Source organism: Ictalurus furcatus, chromosome 7, assembly GCF_023375685.1.
Source record: "Ictalurus furcatus strain D&B chromosome 7, Billie_1.0, whole genome shotgun sequence".
Taxonomy (NCBI): Eukaryota; Metazoa; Chordata; class Actinopteri; order Siluriformes; family Ictaluridae; genus Ictalurus; species Ictalurus furcatus.
This window is the reverse complement of record NC_071261.1, coordinates 7,243,982-7,264,364: the sequence shown is the minus strand read 5'-3', so window position 1 is coordinate 7,264,364 and position 20,383 is coordinate 7,243,982. Positions and strand designations below refer to the sequence as shown.

General features: G+C 43.0%; 1 protein-coding gene across 6 annotated transcripts in view; it reads right to left on the bottom strand.

Moving 5' to 3' along the window:
- Positions 1-597: 597 nt before the first annotated feature.
- asap1a (ArfGAP with SH3 domain, ankyrin repeat and PH domain 1a) overlaps positions 598-20,383 on the bottom strand; it is a 67,022-nt gene continuing 47,236 nt past the window's right edge. For 5 of the 6 annotated variants that reach the window (XM_053628077.1, XM_053628075.1, XM_053628074.1 and 2 more), the window contains 15 exons: positions 19,181-19,344; positions 16,807-16,940; positions 15,708-15,799; positions 15,413-15,599; positions 8,815-8,900; positions 8,572-8,687; positions 8,415-8,482; positions 8,197-8,304; positions 7,249-7,483; positions 4,684-4,848; positions 4,290-4,365; positions 4,145-4,209; positions 3,439-3,986; positions 2,730-2,852; positions 598-2,612 (listed from right to left, as the gene is read on the bottom strand). In XM_053628077.1, coding sequence (XP_053484052.1) covers positions 2,538-2,612; positions 2,730-2,852; positions 3,439-3,986; positions 4,145-4,209; positions 4,290-4,365; positions 4,684-4,848; positions 7,249-7,483; positions 8,197-8,304; positions 8,415-8,482; positions 8,572-8,687; positions 8,815-8,900; positions 15,413-15,599; positions 15,708-15,799; positions 16,807-16,940; positions 19,181-19,344 — 2,242 coding nt within the window. In that variant the 3' untranslated portion in view covers positions 598-2,537. The remainder of the gene's footprint in view (positions 2,613-2,729; positions 2,853-3,438; positions 3,987-4,144; positions 4,210-4,289; positions 4,366-4,683; positions 4,849-7,248; positions 7,484-8,196; positions 8,305-8,414; positions 8,483-8,571; positions 8,688-8,814; positions 8,901-15,412; positions 15,600-15,707; positions 15,800-16,806; positions 16,941-19,180; positions 19,345-20,383) is intronic. The other variant, XM_053628076.1, reaches the window with a different exon arrangement.

Here is a 20,383-nt window from a genome sequence, read left to right as displayed (position 1 = left end):
GTTGGCAAATATGTCTTGATGACCTATGTGCTATCTGGGTTCAGAACATGAGAAGCTGGCACAGAAAAATAGATTCCTGTTTATAAGGTTTGTGCGTGTGCTTGTAAATAAATAAATAAATAAACAAACAAACAAACAACCTTTGATTTGTGCATACCTGTAAATCGATGGCCTAGGAACATCTCTACAGCTTATCCACAGTAAAAAAAAAACCAAAAAACAAGTCAAATGTATGAAAAGGCATGATATGAAGAAAGTGCGTTAGAACGTTACGTGAGCAGCTTCTGTTTACTGACGTTCGTGATGTTACCACATAGCAGTCGCTATTAGTTAAGTCAGCTAGCTTAAGTTTACGTTTAATGGTATACTTCAAAAATTTTGAATAGCAGACGAAGCCAATGAGTCGATTTTGTGACATCACAAACTGAGCTCATCAGCCTCCCTTGAGAAAAAGGCAGAACTCCCGGTTTGAATTAGACAAACGTGCATTTTGTGCGTGGTTAACATAATTTAAACTAAATATAGATGTACATAACCCAGCACCGGCCACTGAAAAAGCAGTTAACCATTTAAAAATGACGACGACAACGCGAGCACTTCGTTTCAACGTAAAATATTTATTTCTAAATGAAACTTGATATCAGAGAGAGTCTCGGGACTAAACATACAGTGCAGCAAAACACAGACGAGAAACAAATGAGAAATGAGTGGTAAATCTATCCTAATTTATTTATTTATTTATTTATTTATGTTAACATTAGGATCAGATCCAGTTCTTTGTGAAATTCGCCATTTGACTGCTTCCAAATATTAGCAGACAAGAGTCTATCACCAGTTCCTGACTAGTCCAAGATGGCACTTCTAGATGAAGTGTGTTCTATCGAAACATGAATTTCACACATTTGGTCCAACAACAGGCTCATTGAGAGTTTAAATGTACATAAAATACATGAACGGGTGTAACAGGAACTCAGTTCCACAGGCTTCACACAGGTAGGTCTGTTACTCCATGAAACACTGCTGTTTTTGCTTGTGCTGAAATCTTGCATCGTGGTTTACCCCAGTTACAGCGAATGCAATTTGTCACACATTCTAAAATAAATGAGTATTCATTTTATTTTCTATACACTCTTTTCATACGGACACACTGCAGCCCTATAAATGGCTAATACTATCAACAAATTAGGAAGCATTTGCTAATACATATTCTTCTGTTAATGCAAAAAAAAAAAAAAAAAAAAAAGCTAAAAAGCTCAAGTCTCCCTGGTTAAGGAAAAGTCAGAGGCAGCATTAAGGTCATTCGGAGCCGTGTTACTGCCCGTCACTCATTGCTCTCTTCCCCTGAATTCATATTCAAATAAAAACCAAAACATACAAATAACCTACAAACAAAACTCCACAGTTCCAGAGTTATTTCTATGTAGACCAAATAAATGAGCATCGTGAACCTGTAATGCCAACGCTGGTCGATGTACGTTCTGATGGTAATGCGTTCTAAGGGGAATGGTAGGACCTGGGGGATTGTTTTACTAGGATCCGTCTGCCTTAAATAATGATCCTATGGGTAAGGACGTGTTCCAGGGGCTTTGTGATATCTGATCTGGCATTAAGTAGCTCTGAGGAGATGCATGGATGGTTACCAAGTGGCATGGACTACAACTAACCACCAATTAAACCACATCCAGAGCAGAAGTCTTTAAACATGGTACTGTATAGATAGAAGACGAATGTGGTTACTGTTTGGTTGGTTTTTTTTTTTTTGGATTTCCTTTTCAGTACAACATATAATGACGAGCAAGCAATCCAGCCTAACTTGATAAACCTTATATGCATAGATGATGAGATGCTTAGAGGCTTTGAAACTATTAAAAGTTTTCATCCCTGGTTATCGTGCCACTATATTCGAGGACAACACCGTTATAATATTCAGTGAAACCTTCATTTAACTCTCTCGTTTTGTCCGTTTCAGTCCTTCCCGGAATTCGAGAGACGAATGAAAATGACATTTAAAAAAAAAAAAAAAAAAATGTCTAGGAGTCAGTCCGGCTCCTGAAGCAAGCAGGGGTTAACATACTTTTGCACACTTACATCCTACATAACATAAGTACATAAATATACACTTACATTTGTGCATATATATGTACAGAGACACTTAATATGGACATACATATAAATTCCATATGTGCACACATACACAACGTTACAGCATACACTGAGAAATTGTTAAGTGCTAAATTCCGAGGATAGCTACTGCATACCCAGGTTAGCATGCTGGGCCGCCATGGCTACGGTAATACTGGTAGGCAAGATAACGTCAGTTTGTTAACAACACACACTTTACTCGGTTCACCCTTCATGTTTCCGAGAGTCTGGATTCGATATGATAGTTGATTTTTTTTTTTTTTTTTCCTTTTGGATTCTTGAGATTTGTTTGGGTTACAGCAGCTATACAGAGAGGCGGAGTCCAAAGTCTGGTGAGAGGCTAATGGGGTGAAGCTTGTGCTACAGGGGCAGCCTCACACCTGCCAGTCACAATGTCAGTCAGACAAAATCTGCACAAAGGACATAGGGAAGACCCCTTTCCTGTCCGGCTGACCTTCTATGTGTCCAATCTGGAAAAGACCAAGTTAATAGAAAATGTTTTACAAAACGGTGTGAAATGTATCGTGCTGTCAAATGTATGTTAACGCGAAGGGTGTAGCCAGAGATTCGGCAAGAGTCTTACTCACCCACCACTCTTGGTCTTCTTCTCCTGTGACGATGATCACTTCTCCTTCAGTAAACGTCAGCTCATCATCGTTGTCTGCTTGGCAATCGTAGATGGTCTTTACCCTCTTGATTTTGCTCTTCCCCTGACAAACAAAACATACATCATCATCATCATCATCAAGTCAACTCAAGTCAAGACAATTCAACTCCACAGGTCTACTAAACAAGTCAACTCCACAACTCGGTCCAGCCATCCATTTCTGTACCACTTATCTTACATAGGGTCGCGGGGAGCCTGGAGCCTATCCGAGGGGACTCGGGGCATAAGGCGGGGGACGTCCTGGATGGGGGTGCCAACCTGTCGCACAATCGCACACGCACTCACGCACCCATTCACACACTACGGACAATTTGGAAATGCCGATCTGGAAACTGGAGTACCCGGAGGAAACCCCCAAAGCATGGGGAAACATGCAAACGCACACAGGGCAAAGGTCAACTCAACAAGTCAACTTATCTCAAGTCAATAAGTCAAGGCAACTCCACAACTCAACTCAAGTCAATTAAACTCCACAGGTCTACTCAACGAGCCAACGTATCAGTAAGTCAAGTCAATAAGTCAACTCGACTTCAGCTAAAAAATAAAAAAAAAAATCAACTCCTCAACTCGAATACGGGTCACATTCCGTCACTGCCTCATCACCTTTGCCGTCTTTCCACATGACTCACCGTGTTTATTTTGCGTGGCAGAGGGACTGGCATCTCTACGACACCTGCTGGCGCACCGTTGGTGTCCTCACTTGCCTGCCTGGGCGAAAGCTCTAAATGCTGGCTTGGAGTTTGAGCCTCTGCCAGCTGCACCTTTGGAGCAGTCTCTTCTAGTGTTGACTGTTTTTGTGGCGTCTCTGTAGCTGTGGATGCCGGGACTTTTGAGACGAGATCTGATAGCTGTGGCTTAGGTGGCAGATCCTTAAGTTGGGGTTTAGGGGGCAAATCAGACAGCTGGGGTTTGGGGGGTAATTCTGATAGCTGTGGTTTTGGGGGAAGATCCGAGAGCTGGGGTTTAGGGGGAAGCTCCAGGACGTGTGGTTTGGGAGGAATCTCAGCTGGTTGGGGCCTCTCAGCTGCCTGTGGGATTTTGGGTGGAGGCTCTGTGGGTCTGGTGATGGTGTCTCTGGTTGGCATGTCCATCACCTGGGTAGGTTTCTGCAGGACCTCAGGGCCCTGATTGGGTTTGTCCATTGAAGGGGCCGTGCCTAGAGTCTTTCTTAATGCCACTGAAAAAGAGGAACATCATATCCTTAACCTATAAAAGGTTCACACTTCGAATGGCAGGAAGTCAAGGTGACTGAACCTGTGGTATAATCTTGAAGCTCACATTCCATGAAAAGACTACTTGGACAAATCTTACAGTGACGAAGCATGAAACACTCACCTTTTTGAGGTAGTTTGGGTAAGACTCTTGGACCAAGTGTTGATTTTGTATTACTAGAAGTAGTGCTGTACGAGAAGGGGGAAATCATTACAATGGTGAATATTATGTAGTTATGACACTAACCACATGTGTAGCTCTTACATACCTTTGCTGCTGCTGAATTCCTTCAAATTTGTTAGCTGGCGAGGTCCTGTTCGTAGGCGGAGGTGTTAAATCACTCCCTGCAGTTAAAAGAGAGGTGGATATATCTTATTCTCCGAGTTAAGGAAAGAGGAAATGCAATCAGGTGCAAACATAACTGCTTTCGTTTCGCTGTCAGCAAAAACGCTCAACATTGGAAGACAGATAGCAGCAACACTGAACTTCCTGTCAGGAAGCGCCAAGATGTCATAACTGTACAACAGAGGAACTGGAGAGTACCCATTACAAAGCTTAAAGTAATAATGAAAGTTATTCAATCACAGCTTTTAAAAGTTGTTCACTGGTGACGTTCTCATGAGGGAAATTAAACTGGATTGCACAGAATGATGTTCACCCACCTTTGCTCTGGGGTCCCTGGAGGACGGGGCTGGGGGGGTCTGAGAGCGTACGTTTATGGCCTCCAGGAGGAGGTGGAGGAGCCCTCTTTTTAGAAAGAGTGGAGCTGCCACTTGTACATGGCTGAGAACCCAGCGGGAGAGAGGTGGGAGGGCCAGTGGAGGGAGCTGGGAAGGGAAAGGGAGAATGCATGAATCCCTCAGTCAGCTCTATGCATTTAACCCTTAGGTATTGCAAATACTGTACTTCCCATTGCCAGCATGATTTCTTTGGGTGTATTTTGGTGCAAAGTTACGTGCATCTTCAAGCAATGGATGGGTGGAAAGACATGTATCCAGATCTATCCAGATCTTGCATATAGCAAGCAATACCCGCAATCTACTTTTGCTGTGCGTCAAGGCAGGTGACAAATTAAAGGAAAAAGCCGGCGACTCTGTTATGCTCTGAGGGCATTTAGCTGGCATGGTTTGGGTCCTCTTGTCCCCTTAGAAGGAGGGGTCACTGAAAATGAATTAATTGGGGCTGCAACAATTAGTTGACTACATCATTCATAGAAATTTGCTCAAAATGTTTAATCCTCCAGCTCTCCATATTCCGCCCATTTCTGTTTCGACACTAAATCTGTTATTGTCTTCTGTAATTCTGTCTGTTCTCTGAATAACAAGCCCTATAAAGTGCAGGAACGGGCTAAAGCTGGTAGTGCATTTCAATACATTTTGTCCCGAGACCTCCCCCCCGGCTGTAATTGGTTTATATACATCGCACGGTCGCTGAACCGAGCAGCAGTTTGATTTCCGCGTCAGCTGTATCAGCAGCTCAAACATGTTTAAGGGAAAGTTCAAAATGCGGCTGCTACTTCTCGGTCTCTGATCAGCTTTACTACAACCTTCATCTCTCTGTGGAATTTGCACCCCTTTCACACCTGGCACTGCTCTTCTCTCTATCTCTGTATGTTTGTTCAGTTTGACAGCGTAGAATTGGAAAAAAGCACCTATTATAAATACACCTTTTTAAAGCGCACCTATTATGGTTTTGATAATAACGTGACTAATTTTGTTTTAAAGGTCTCATACAATAGATTTACATGCATCCGAGGTTAAAAATAACACTTTAACGTGCTCATAATTTAAACTGCAGCATTACCTCCCCCCCAGTGTCACAAACGACTCGTTCGATGATCCGTTCTAAATGATTCGTTCTAAACTCCTCCTTTCAGAAAGCATACTCTGCTCTGATTGGTCCATCACTGTCAGCGAGCAGCCGATGAAGACCAGAGGCGGGGCTTTTGGTTACAAACCTACGTAGGTTAGTACAGGAAGTAAAGTCTGGAATCACTGACTCGTTTCAGCTGTTCAGAATCGATTCCTTCTTTCGGGAGTCGATAACTCCGTTTGTCGTGCGCTCTGATTTTTTAAACTTTGCAGAGTTTTTACATTCACAAACAGCTCGATAACACACTACATGAACGGGAATATCTGAAAAAGCATAATAGGTGCACTTTAACGTGTAACAGTACTATTGCAAAATGTACTGCAATGTTTGTAAGTAACATCATGCGATGCACTTTCAGAATGAGGTATTCAAATTTGGCAGCAAAACTGAGATGTTATCAAGTCTCCTCAACTCACAGCCCCTTCCAAACCATTCTGCACAGAGGGGTTTAGGAACACATACACAGAGTTGTTTTGAAGTATACCAACAACTGCATGTTTGGCAGAGATACTCGTTCATTTCATCTATTGTTTAAAGTATAGAGCTATACGACAGGCAGCTCTTGTGTATAAATCATGGCCTGGAGCGAAACATTCCTGTTCCTTTGTTAAACAAACAGTGACTGTCTGCCTATTAATGACAGGGCAGGAAATGGGTGTGTTTATGACACAAGTTCTCACCTATGTAGACTTACACTGTCGACCAAACACACTTTTCTCTCCACAACAGCTAAAATATCGAGAAACATCTGCCAGAAGTCTGTCTGTGCAAATGTAGCTTCCTTTTTGAAGCTATGTGTGATAGTGTTGCAATCGTGTCACTTCCTCCCTAAGGCTATAAACGGTTACTAGCACAGAGAGAACGACGCCTGAAGACGAGCTGTCTCGCCCAAAGTGCACACATACAGTCAGTTGCACTATGCTACATGCTTTGATCAGCAGCTGGAGTGTGTGTGTATATATATATATATATATATGATGTATTCATGATGTTTCTAGTGTATGTATGCATAGCGTAGCATTACTGATAGCGTCACTACACAGACTACACTTCATTTACAACTGATTTCAAGGCATTTTATTTCTTTTTAGAATTCATCAGCTGCTGTTCTGGTATTACAGAAGTGTTATGAGGATTAAAAACTTATAGATAGAGCAAAACCTTTAACCGTCAACACCAGCTCGTCCCTTAGCTATCGTTATGCTTTCCGTGTTCTGCCTGCTCATTTTTTTTTCATTATTTCTTTGAGTTTTTATTGATCTCTGTGCTTTAATGAATACTATTATTATGATATAGAATTAACAACTATTAATCTCCAGCCTTCTCCTTCTCGTTGTACAGTTTTATACTTTTACCTGTACCTTTGGCACTGCTCTTGGAGGCAGGAGTGGGCGTGTCGGCCCCAGGCGACGCAGGCGTTTCCATGGACGTGCTGTAGACGGGGTTGGCGAAGGCGCCATACGAGAGCCGCTGCTTGTCCCTGTGGCTCAAGTAGCCAGGCAGCGAGAGCTTCTCCTGAGGAGACACGCTGGACGAGTGGCAGAAGCTCTGCGGTCGAGGCGAGCGCTCCTTCTTCACCGGACTCGGCTGCTGTTAACACGAGACAAACAGCCAATCAGCACGTAGGACAGAACTCGTGTACAGTCCACAAACCACAACCGTGTTTACTCCATCAGTATTCCTTAAAGAACCCCGTGTCGTTCTTCACTAACACAGACTACAATATCAACACAAAAAAACAGGCTATCAAGATCACGTAGTATTTTAATTCCATGTCAAATCAAATCAGACATAACAAAAACATGTTTAGTTTTGTTTCAGTTTTAATCAACATGTGAAAATCTACATTTAAACCCTGCAGTGTGGTCGGAGTAGTTGACCTACACACCGACCATGTGAAGGAAACATGCTTCTCTACTGTCCTGCTGATGAAATACACTGTCTTGCATAAGTATTCACCCCCCGTGCAGTTCAATACTTTGTGTAGATTCATGACATAAAATCAGAAACACATCCATTTTAGTTCCGAGTTGTAACACTACAAAATCTGGAAGCGATCAAGGGGGTGGATACTTATGCACGGCACTGTAGGGAACAGCGGCACTGCCAGGTGCCACTAGAATCTCCTTACATCTCCACTGCCACAGTATGAGTCAGAAATCATGTTGGCTCTCATTAACCTTCAGATGACCTCCAACTGACCAGTGGCCCATCCCACTCCATAGCCGAGTATTGCTGTATATTAAGGATTTTAGAGTATGTAGTTAAAAGCATACCGGTGGTATGAGGGCACTGGTTCTAACCTTATCATCCAGATCATCATCACTCTCGTCGATCTCCTCCAGCCGCAAGTTCCAGTCGTACTCCACATGGACGTGAGGGTTGAACTTGCCAGCCGCTGCCTCCACCAGCTACACACACAAACACACACACTCAAAACCACATGTTTCTGCTCTAGCTTTTTGAATTACAGAGCTACTTCTGTTCAAGGTGTATGAATGTACTTGGTCTGGACACTTACAGGTTCCTCACACTGTGTGTTTTTTAACCTCCTTGCGATGTCCAAGGCCGTCTCTCCGTTCTGATTGACTGGAATCACAAAGCCATTTAGGGAGTCCATTAGAGCACCTGTTTCTCTATAATACACGCGCCATTAAAAATGTAATATTCGCACTGACCTATATCGATCAGTGGCTTGCCCCTGAGTAACAGTTTGACACACTCCGGCTTCTCGTAGGTACAGCAGTAATGGAGTGCAGTGTTCCCGCTCTCCGTCTGCCTGTCCAGAGAGCCACTGTACACACACACACACACACGCGCAAATACAAACTACCATCAAAGAGACGTTCATCTACATTGTGTTTGACCATTCTCAGTCTACATCATTTAAATATACGAGACACTAAAAGGAGGTACAGTACCTGTTTTGGACAAGGAAATCGACCAAGGGCAGCGAGGTCTGGTCTGAAGTCCGTACAGCGAAGTGCAAAGCCGTCTCCCCGGGATCCTATCAAATTTATTAGAAAACATCGATAGCTTGATGGGCGTTAAATTTTTGAGTATATCTTATTAATATTTACCTAATAACACGATATCAAGTCGAAAATAACGGCGTAGCACTGACGTTTACAGTTCAGGGCACGCAGAAAAAGAGTGTAAATGGGTTTTTTTTTTTTTTTAATTGGTTTTGCTTTAAAATAATATTAATTTTACTTCTCGTTAGCATTTAAAACAAAACACTTGCGTGTAGATTTGAATACTTATTATTTTGTACCACAGAATGAACTTTTAGATAAAAGCTTCTATTCCCAATGAATATCAAATGTAAAATCGAATATACCACTACGTCGGTTTTATTAGACTACGCCGCATTTGGGTGTACGTGAGCGATTGGCCTATTTGCGTGATTTAGTCAACAACGGTTGGAAAGAAGGTTGCGGGTGACCGAGGTGCTCTCGGATCCTCTTCAAGTTACAGGTAGTGAAAATCAGATCGAATACCTCGGCTATATATGTGGTGTGACATTTAGTTTTGGAGGAAGGGGCACAGGCCATCAAACGTTTCACATGGAAAAAAAAAAAAGAAGACATATTCAGGTTCTGATATAACACGATCACGTCAGTTCTGCCGTCAGGGGAGAGTGTTTCGATTATTAGAAGATTTTCTTCTAGCAAATGAAATAAGCATGATGGATTGCACTCACAGCAGCTATGGATGTTCCGGGAGATGTGTTCCTAGTGCGGTGTTGATCAGAGACAACCGGCGCGACCACATTTTGTCTATAGGCCCTAACTGTCAAACTAGCACCCGATACAACACAAAATTCCCTACGAGTAAAGGAAAGAAACGAAAAGGAAGTGAATCTTGTGTGGCTGCAAAGACGACACTCTCTCTACCGTCACTGAACAACATTGCATATTATGTTTCGTGCACTCTTTATCACGTTTCACTTTTTTTTTTTTTTTTAAATAGCAGAAACGTTAGCTTAGAAGGAATGAAGTTAGTTATTTGACCCGAGACTCTTGAATTGAAGCTTATACAGAAACTCCACCAGTGTGAAGGAAAGAAGCGTGCACTTACTGATTTCTCGGAATAAGAAGTTTATAGTGTATCAAGGTGGTTGGAAACGCAGTGAAGGTTTCTTTATATATGTTTGGTGGGTTTTTTTTGTTTTTTTTCCCCCCGTCCTGGAACCTAACTGCTGGTTTAAGTTTAAATAAATATATTATCGTTCCAATTTACCATTCCACTAGGTCTATCCATCAGCCAGCCAGGAAGGGGAGAAGTGGTAAGGCAAGTACGCATGCACGTAAGCCTACACTAGGACACAAATGCAGGTCTGGCTCTTGACAGTTTAAAGCCCTAAACCACATCATAGTTTAGAAACCAACTGTGTGAAGGAGGTTGACCTAGATCTAGCTTTCCTGCTACCCGAGTAAGACTAAATTCTTACCCTCACTACATGGGCACTGTTTTATCGGTTTTGGTGTACGCAAACAGGATAAACCATTGCCTGGAGATGCCAGTGATCCTGACGCTTTCTGCTCACCGGACCTGCCTGATCCGTTCGGATGCCCTACCTCTGGATGGAGCTCTCATCTATCCCATTTCCACATGGACGTTCTCGCTGTGGTTGCTGGGACTACGGTTTCAGCGATGGCCTTGGGACTGCAATTACCACATGCAGTTTTACACTCAGGTCTCCTTTAGTGAACAGTGGACTAGTTCAACAAAGACTTCATGTACAGACCATAATGAACTTTTTTTTTACCTACACTATCCGTTGTTACCCAGATGAGGACGGGTTCCCTTCTGAGTCTGGTTCCTCTCAAGGTTTCTTCCTCATATCATCTTAGGGAGTTTTTCCGTCGCCACCGGCTCACTCAATTGGGATTAATCCACATGCTTAAAAGCTGTATCCTGTGTTTATACGTTTCTGTAAAGCTGCTTTGAGACAATGACCGTTGTAAAAAGCGCTACGCAAATAAAACTGAATTGAATCGTGCATAATTCCATGGTAGCAGCTCTTGTTTGGCTCTTTCCTTAATTAGCTTTAGTCATGTGACAAGAGTCCCAATCCCGAGTTTATGTGAACATGGTAGAAGGTATGGATGAGTTACGCCAGGTTTGCTGAATAGTCGGCTGATATGAGAAAGCAAACAGCGCTCCTCGAGCAGGCCAGGAGTGACCATAGAGAGAGAAGCACTCTCTATGCCTAAGGCAGTGCTTGAACAGAAAAACCAAGCCATGGTTTATATACAGAGAAACAGAAAGTGCCCAAACTTCAGCAGGAATCAAAGTAATGAAGATCAATGCATAGAACAGTGGATGGCGTCGATGAAGTCCTACTTTAAAGCTTGTAAGATTCCAAAAAGTTGAACTTGTGCAACACCTGAAGGGGAAGGCAAAGCTAACTATAAATCTGGAGGATAGCACCACAAGAAAGTTTTTAAGACTCTTGAGGAACTATATGACCACAAGGCCCCTGTAGGCACAAGAGCAGAAGGGAGTTTTAACGACCGCAAGCAGATGACCGGTGAAAAAAATTAAAGCATTTGCTTATGACCTCCAAGAAAAACGTCACAGACTAAGACGACATGATCCAGATTGGAAGGCTACCTCTGTGAGACGAAGATGGTAGGCTGATTTGCTACACCTGTGGACAAACCTGGGCACACAAGACGAATATGCCAGTATGGCAAGGGAAGGCCACGTAGAGCTAGTCCCACAGCCTCAGGACTTGAACAGGCTAAGGAACAGGCACAAGCAACCATTAGCACGATGTCTGCTAAACCCTCTATACCACTTCCGGACCCACTGGAGGTGGAGCAGAGGTTGGAACCAGAGAGTGCTTTTAGGAATTGCTTTACCATAGATGTGCTCATTGATGGTGTGAGGACATGCTGCCTTCTGGATACTGGCTTAGAAGTGACTACTCTGTCCGAGGGACACTTTTTTAGTAGTTTGAGGGCAAAAATGGTAAGTCTGCACTTATATAGTTTCTAATTCACACACACACACACCAATGGCAGCAGAACTGCCATGCAAGGCGCTAGCCTGTCATCGGGAGCAACATAGGGTTCAACACTTCGGCATGCGGAGTTGTGTGGGCCGAGAATCGAACCGCCAACACTACGGCTGTGGCTCTACCACCTGAGTCACAGCCGCCCCATCTGCTGCCAGATGGGCCAAGTCAACAGCCACAAATGGACTTTAATCGGATGTTTCTACGCGGAGAAAAAGCTCTATTGCAAGTGTGTGTTTGTGCTACAAGATGATAAGACTCATGGAGAAGAACAAAGCGGTGCCCCAAGGATATTAGGAATAAATGTGCTCAGTGAACTGCTTAGCCCGTTTACTGGCCTGGAAGGGGTCCAGAAGATGGATCAGCATAAGCAACATGTCGGGAGTCTTCGTCGCCATGAGGACAGAGTATGTGGGCCATGATAGGAAGGTGTCACGGTGGCGAGTAGACAGGCCATCCTCATTCCTCCATGCAGTGAAACAGTCATTGAACATCGCTGTCAGGTACCCCTGGAAATGAGACGGCATCTCATGGTGGAGGCTTCCTCAAGTGCCGATATGCCCTCTGTGCTGCTGGTTGCCAATGTTCTGCCACACCCGGTGGGCGGTAGAGTCAAAGTGAGACTGATGAACCCAAAGCAGGAGCCAGTTGTTTTGCCCCTGAAGGTGAGTGTCACGGAGCTGTGTAAACCAGAATAGGTGTTGCAAAAGGAGCTGGTAGCATTTGAAGAGGCTGTTGGGGAGAGGCGGGTTGGGGAGCCGCGTCTCAAAGAGGCTAGAGTGGAGCCCTAGCTGGTAAGGTCAGATCAAATAACATCACCTTAACCAGTTGCTATAGAAGCACCATGCTGTGTTTTTACAAGATGATTATCTGATTATGGTTATACCACTACGGTGACGCATTTTATTCCAACAGGCAACGAGCACTTCATCAAACAAAGACATCAAAGGATTCCCCTCTATGTGTTTCAGGAGGTCAAGCAATACGTTCAAGACCTGGTTGCACAAGGGGTGTTAAAAGAAAAAGAGAGCAGCGGCCCTTGGGCATCACCTGCAGTAGTGGTGATGAAAAAGGTCAGGTATGTGCATTTATGTTGTGATTAGCAGAAGCTTAACAACAGAACGCACAGAGATGACTACCCTTTCCCAAGGGTGGAGGAGTCATTGGATGCCCTGGTTCATGCTCGCTTTTCTCATCCTCGGACCTCATGGCAGAATACTTCCAAGTGGCTGTGGCTGAGCAAGACCAAGACCTTCAGAGTTTGAACCAATGGACCCGCATGCCGTTTAGACTCTGCAATGCCCGAGCAACATTTGAGTGCTTAATGGGGGCAGCCCTGGACGATCTGGCATTCGAGGTTTACTTGGACGATGTCCTATTTTGTTTGAAAGCTATGTCGAGAAATTAGACCTGGTTTTTGTGCGCCTGCAAGAACACGGTCTGAAACTCAACCCCAAGAAGTGCTTCACGGGCATGTTGACGGGGTGCGAGTGGACATGGAGAAGGTTAAAGTCCTGGAAGATTGGCCAGTCCCGCGTTCAGTAAAAGTCGTCTGTCAGGTGGTGGGCTTCATATCTTAAAACCGATGGTTTGTTCCCTATTTCACACAGCTAGTAAGGCCACTACATGCCCTGATGCAACACGTTGTGTGGCGTGAAGAGCAGCGTTTGATAAGCTAAGGAAATGCCTGATGGTGCCACCTGTACTCGCGTATTCCGACTTTAGTCTCCCATTCATTGTAGCTACAAATGGGAGTTACCTGGGCCTTGGGCAGTCCTGAGCCAAAGACAAGAAGGGGTTGAACGTGTGACAGCCTTCGCCAGCCGACGCTTGTGGGGTCCGAGAGCAGTGACAAGAATCGTAGCACCTTTAAGTTAGAACATCTTTACGTTCACTGTTGTCATGGACCACAACCCGTTACTGTACTAGGAGACAGCAAATTTGGGTGTGGTAGAACAAAGGTGGGTGGCCCAACTTGCTGAGTTCAACTTTGAGGTGCATTATACGTCTGGAAGACTGAACCTGAATGCAGATGTGCTCAGAGCCGTAAGTTGAGGACACTAAGAAAGCCTTACAACGGATTGTGTATGAGACACAACATGGCCAAGGTAGGCACTTCAGTGACAGGGGTATCATGGAGGCTCTGAAGAGATATTTCCCCACTATAGCTAAAGATATATGATGTTGGGTATAGCACTATAAGTGTTGCGGCCTGGCAAGGGATGTGTTTCCCATGATGCAGACCCCAGTGACCTGCCCAAACGTCACCATTCCCCTAGAAGTGCTCGCCATGGATTACACCCTTCCCTTCCGGAACAGTCAGGTGGAGAGTCTGAAAATGTCCTGGTGCTTACCGATATGTTTACGAGGTTCAACACTGCAACGCCAACGAAGGATCAAAGCGCGAGTACCACAGCGACTGCATAGAAAGACTGTGTTCTGATCTAAGCTGAGACTCAAACAAGCAAGTGCGAGTGAACAACAGCGCACTAGAACTCTTTTCTAAATATATCAAGGATATCTTAAGCCCTAATAGAAGGACTGAACCATGATGTAAATTTTGCAAACAGTGCTGTTTTTTCAGGAGCTAAAAAAAACCACTCTTATTAATGATATCAGCTGATGTAATATTTATCTGATGAATCATTAAGTAGACAACCGGTAGTTCTAGTTAAACAGGGATTTACTGATATGATATCTCTCATACTCAAATAAATAGCATCGTAGTATAAGTAACAGTAATATAAGCTTATTGCTTAATATATGCTTATCTAAATGATATGAAATCATATGACTTAAGCAAATACAGAGCATATCGTTTGGTGGCTCCAAGACAACTAAGGTTTCACAAGATTGTGTGATCAAATTAATAACATCGCCGCCATTCAAGAGAGCGTAGACACAAAAAAAAAAAAGAATGTGAATTATTAGCACCCCCAAGTGTACAGAGTATTGTTCAAAGGCACTGTATTCAGAACGACATTTAATTCGGACATTGCCAGTGTTTCATCTGTGTGATTTCTACTGACGCGAGTACGTCAGTGGAACTTTACTAAGATTGGCTGCGTTTAAACATCATTCAGAGAAAAGGATTACGCCCTTTGTGTTGAGCTAAGTGCGTGTTGCATAAGTATACCGACTTTGAACTTTATCCACATTTTGTAGTGTTACAACGTGGAATAAAACCGCGTTATTCGACCAATACTGGAATATAAATTTCCCTTTATACGGATTATCTTGGTTATTCCGAAGGAAAAAAAGAATAGGCTTAAAGATCTGGTTAAAAGTTCATCAACAGGGGTGAATATTTACGCAATCCTAACTTTCACCTTTTTCTAATGACGCATTTTAAAATAAATTTGATTACTGTTGCAAACTACAGTTCTCCACTCCCACCCCCTTTTAATATTTTGGATATGTACATAATCCTGTATACGTCCAGTACCACACTGCAAGACTACAGAAATGTAGGAAGCAGTCTGGTATATCTGTACCTGTCTTGCCTCGGGGAATGGTTCCAGTAGCTCCACTCCATCAGCATGGAGCTGCACGAGCCCCAGCAAGTCTCGAGTCCTGACCGCCTCATACAGGTCGCCTTGCCTCGCCGTGGCTGTGGTCGCTGTGCGCCGTGCAAACCGATGCTCTACGTACTTGGCATTGATGAACTCCTTCCTCTCGGTCCTGTAGGGAAACAAGCAGGGGGTCAGATCTCGTCAGTTATCACCAGTAATATTATGAAATGTCACATTATTATAATAATAATGTGAAGCAGAGAGCAAGTATACTCACATGTCACTGGATGGCGTAGGCTTTGGCGAGGGGCTCGGCAGGTTCCCCTCCAGGATTTCATTAAAACTACTGTTTCCTATATTCTTGGCCAGCTGTCAAAAGATTAGTAATAGTTATAAAATGACCAGCTAGTATTCGTAAATCTCAAAATAGCTACAAGGTCAATTCTGATATTTTATTAACTCTTCTGTTTGACTTTAACATTCAGTAAGAAACCTAGTTACAGAATTGTTTCTGTACATAGAATTGACTTCCAAAATACAAGCAAAGAAATATGTTTTTTTTTAAAAACCTGCGTTTTCTGTACGTCATACATTTTATTGTTCTTTAGGGCGGGGCGATATATCAATATGATATAGATATCGTGATCAATGATTACGTGATACACCTTTCTGATGTATCGTTGGTATGGTGATGTATTTTTTCAAAATATTTGTAGTAATTACAAATGAAATGGTGCTGATGCCGTTGATTTGAACATTTAACAAGTTTTTTTTTTTTAAAAGTTTTTTTTAACATTTTTAAAAACTTAATCTTTTTTTATCTTTGTAGGCATTAAAGAATTAGCGTCAAAGTCAGTTGAATGGTTTGCAGACAGCTGGTTAGCTAAATTATATATCGTGATACGCATCGTCTATCAGAGAAATGATGAAGTATCGTGATATGATATTTTTGTCATATCGCCCAGCCCTATTGTTCTTGTTTTATTTTTGTTTGGTGTGTGAAGTGCTCTTAAAAAAAAAAAAAATCTTTTTAAAGCCTAGTAAAGTTAAAATAATATTTTTTTAAAAAATACATATGGGCATCAGTATTGTTTACTGGAAATGAAAAAGTGGTCTCTATTTTTTATTTTTATTTATTTTTTTTTAAATAAATTCTCATTTCTGCAATGACAGGTTCGTGCCTTTTTGCATCGTTTTGGAAGAAACCTGCAGCCTCATGGCTGTGATTGTAAAAAGATGACATTTCTCCTCTTATAAAACACGAGTTCACTCTAAAACGAGCCGTCATTCGGCTGGTGTCTCATCAATCAATCAGATCAGGCACGTAACACCATGTGACGGTGCAGATCATCACAGAAACATCACACACGCCTCACCAAGAGTTCAGAGGTGCCTAGTTTGTCCAATTCCATGGACTGTATGCGTGAAATATGGACGCCCATCTCTCTGTGGATCCCTGAACACTCGATACAGGTCAGGATGCCCAGGTTAGTAGACAACCATTTAGGCTCTGCATCAAAACACACACACAAGGAGAGCACACACTGATTGAGCAGCAAAGGTGAAGCAGTGAAAATCCAGCAATGTTGTTCATATTAAATCCTGAAGGGGGTGCAAGACACCATTTATTATTTTTTTGTTTGTTTGTTTTAAAAAGACAGTAGATCAGTGAGGAGATGAGCAGGAACAGAAATTTCAGAAATGATTTTCCAAGAGAGGAAAAAATATACAGGGAGATAGATTACGGCACTCGGAAGAGAAAAAGATGATGATTTACCATCACTCCCTCAGCAGCTGTATTAGAAACCCCCTCGCAGCAGTGTTTACTAGTTCTGTTTTGTGTTGTAATTTAATGCGAGGGTAATATAACAAGTCGTGTTATAAATATACAGAAATCTTTGTAAATAAGAAAACATATATATTAAAAAAACCTTGCTATTTTGTAATATTACTATTGCACTTATATATATATATATATATATATAATTTGGGGGGGTACAAACAGTAATATCACAACAGTAATATATTTCTGACTTAATTCACTTTTACGCGTTAGACCTCGTGGCTTTTATTTTGGCGGAAACCCGCAGGAAGTCCTCCTTTTATTTGGCAACAGTTTTTTTTTTAAATTCACTTCTCATTACCAATCAGGTGAAATGCTGTAAACCTCTGCCCACGTAAAACCTCTGCTCACGTAAAACCATAGTGAATCTGGCGCGTGTCGTGTCTAAATGCAGGTTATAAGCGACTCAAACTCACAGCACAGACAGAGATGAGGTTGATGTGAAGCGGCGTTTACTGTGCACCGAGTCGCTCTAAAACACTGATGAACCGCACACACACTCTGAGTGCAACACTGACTACGTTTACACGGACAGCAGTAATCTAATTATTGACCTTATTCTGAATAAGACAATATTCTGATTAAGGTGTTTACATGAGTCGCTGTTCGAATACTCCTTTCATGTTCAGGTTTTACGTGTTATAGAACGTAGATGGATTAACGTCACACGTCATTATGTCCCCACGTCACGCCGTCCGACGTTCCCTCCAGGATTTCACGTATCGACATATGGTTGGTCTTCGTTATGGAACCGTATACAGTTTTGTGTGTTTCAGTTTTAATTTTACGAACGCTTCAAGTGCGGTTAATTATCTGTCATGCTGTACGTGCAAATAGACGACTGATTGAAGCCGTGGGCTGCGTCCCAAACCGCGTACGTACCTACTATATAGTGGCTGAGATACATGTATTACACCTACTATATACTGTAGTAGGCAAGTACGCGGTTTGGGACACACGTTTATTACGTCAATGCACTCGTTCTAACACATCATCCTTTCTACAGTAACAAAAGTTCACACGGTGGACACGACACACACGCTTGATGGGTTTTCATCCGCCTTGCAGAATCTCCAAGATGTTAATTGCTTTAAAAAAAAAAAACAAGAAGGATCATAGAAATTGCAACTTTTCACACTCAGGACGTCCGAGGGACTCGTACACGACTATTACAAAAGGTGCAAACATTCACTGGTGCTCAAGAAGGCAACACGGTACACGAAGAAACAGGGGTGTGTAAACTTTTGAACGGGACGATAGGTGTAAATCCTTATTATTTTGGTTAAAAGGTTGTTTATTTTTCATTCAGTCCCGTCCCGCCCTTCAGAAGCTAAATAACAGTTACATGTTTTCCACAACAACTTACACCAATCACCCTGTTCAAAAGTTTACACCCCCCTGACTCTTCATGTAAGCGTGTTGCCTTCTTGAGCAATGAACGCTTGCACCTTTTGTGGATGTATGGCACATGCATCATCGTGCAGGAATACCTGCAAATGAAGACTCTCACGGACGTGTAACACGTTTAGCCGTTTATATTTTATTTCAGTAGAGAGAAGTAAACAGAGGCTGGTGATGGAAGCGTTCATATCTAACGTCTCATCCAATCCGACGGAAACCGCTTCTCTCCGTTCCATTTATATGTGGTTTTATTATTTCGATCAAGTGATCTGTGTAACTGTAGCAACTAAAGAGAGGACGAGAACGAGAAGGAAATGGAAAAATAATATTCAGAGACTCTGTGTGTGTGTGTGTGTGTGTGTGTGTGTGTGTGTGTGTTTGGTGCCATGCGTCTGTTTTCTCTGCATGATAAACACTGACTCATTCAATGTTGCGACTCCAAACAGAGAAGCCACACTCCGACTCAATCACACACTCCCGCATAAACACACACTCGGCTGTCTGACCTGGCGCTCCGCAGTCGCAGCACACCTCGTTGCCAGGTATGCGTAGCACGTCCTCGATGATGGCTTTGCTCAGATCCTCCAGACTGTCATCCCCAGCACTCTGTTCACCTCGGAATGCCATGTTCAGAGCCTCCTCCTTACTGTTAGTCAGCACGGATATCCATCTGAACACACACACACACACACACACACACACACACACACACACACACACACACACACACACACATTACTCCAAAGGCATGAGCAGACATAGAACTTAACGCATCATACACATACAGTAATCATAATCAGGATCTCACTGCGCACACACAAAAACACACACATACGGTAGCCATGGAAATATCTAGAACCTCACTAGAGATGATCCCTCTGCCAAATTTCAATATTTGAATATCCATTAGAGCATGATGAAAGCCTCTTTAATGGGCCTAATCAAGTATCATTTTCCACAGCACATGTATTTACATATTTGAGAAACAGAACAGAGAAAAAGTTGACCAAACATAAGTGTATGAAAAATTTTTAAAAAAGGGAAATTCGCAATTTCTATGGTTATGGATTTTCTAGATGCGCCGATTCACGCAATTGTCCATCCAGTCAACCAATCACGTGGCAGCAATGCAACGCATAAAATCATGCCGATAGGAGGATAAGAGCTTCAGTTAATATTCAGATCGAACGTCCGAATGAGGAAAACTGGGATTTCAGCGACTGACTCAGACGGGCCGGGCCGGTCCGAGTATTCCAGAAACTGCTGATCTCCTGGGTTTCTAGAGCTCACCCAGAATTGTGCGACAAAACATCCAGCAGTTCTGGAGGCAGAAATGCCTTGTTGATGAGAGAAGAGTTCATTAGTGGAGACATCGCCTGGTCTGTCCAGTTTCTTTGAACCTGTCTCCACTGTAGCCTCAGGACGTTTTCACACCTGGCTCGCTTTGTTTCGGAATCTGGTGCGAGTTCTCCCTTTGATTCGGTTCTTTTAGACCAGGGGTGTCCGGTATTATTCGGGAAGAGCCGGTGTGGGTGCAGGTTTTCGTTCCGACCGAGCAGAAGCCACACCTGAGTCTATTAAAAGCCAAGATCAACAGATTTAAACAGGTGTGGCTCCTGCTCGGTTGGAACGAAAACCTGCACCCAAGATTGGACCCCCCTGCTTCTAGGCGTACACGAGATGCAATCCGACCCAACGGACCAATGAAC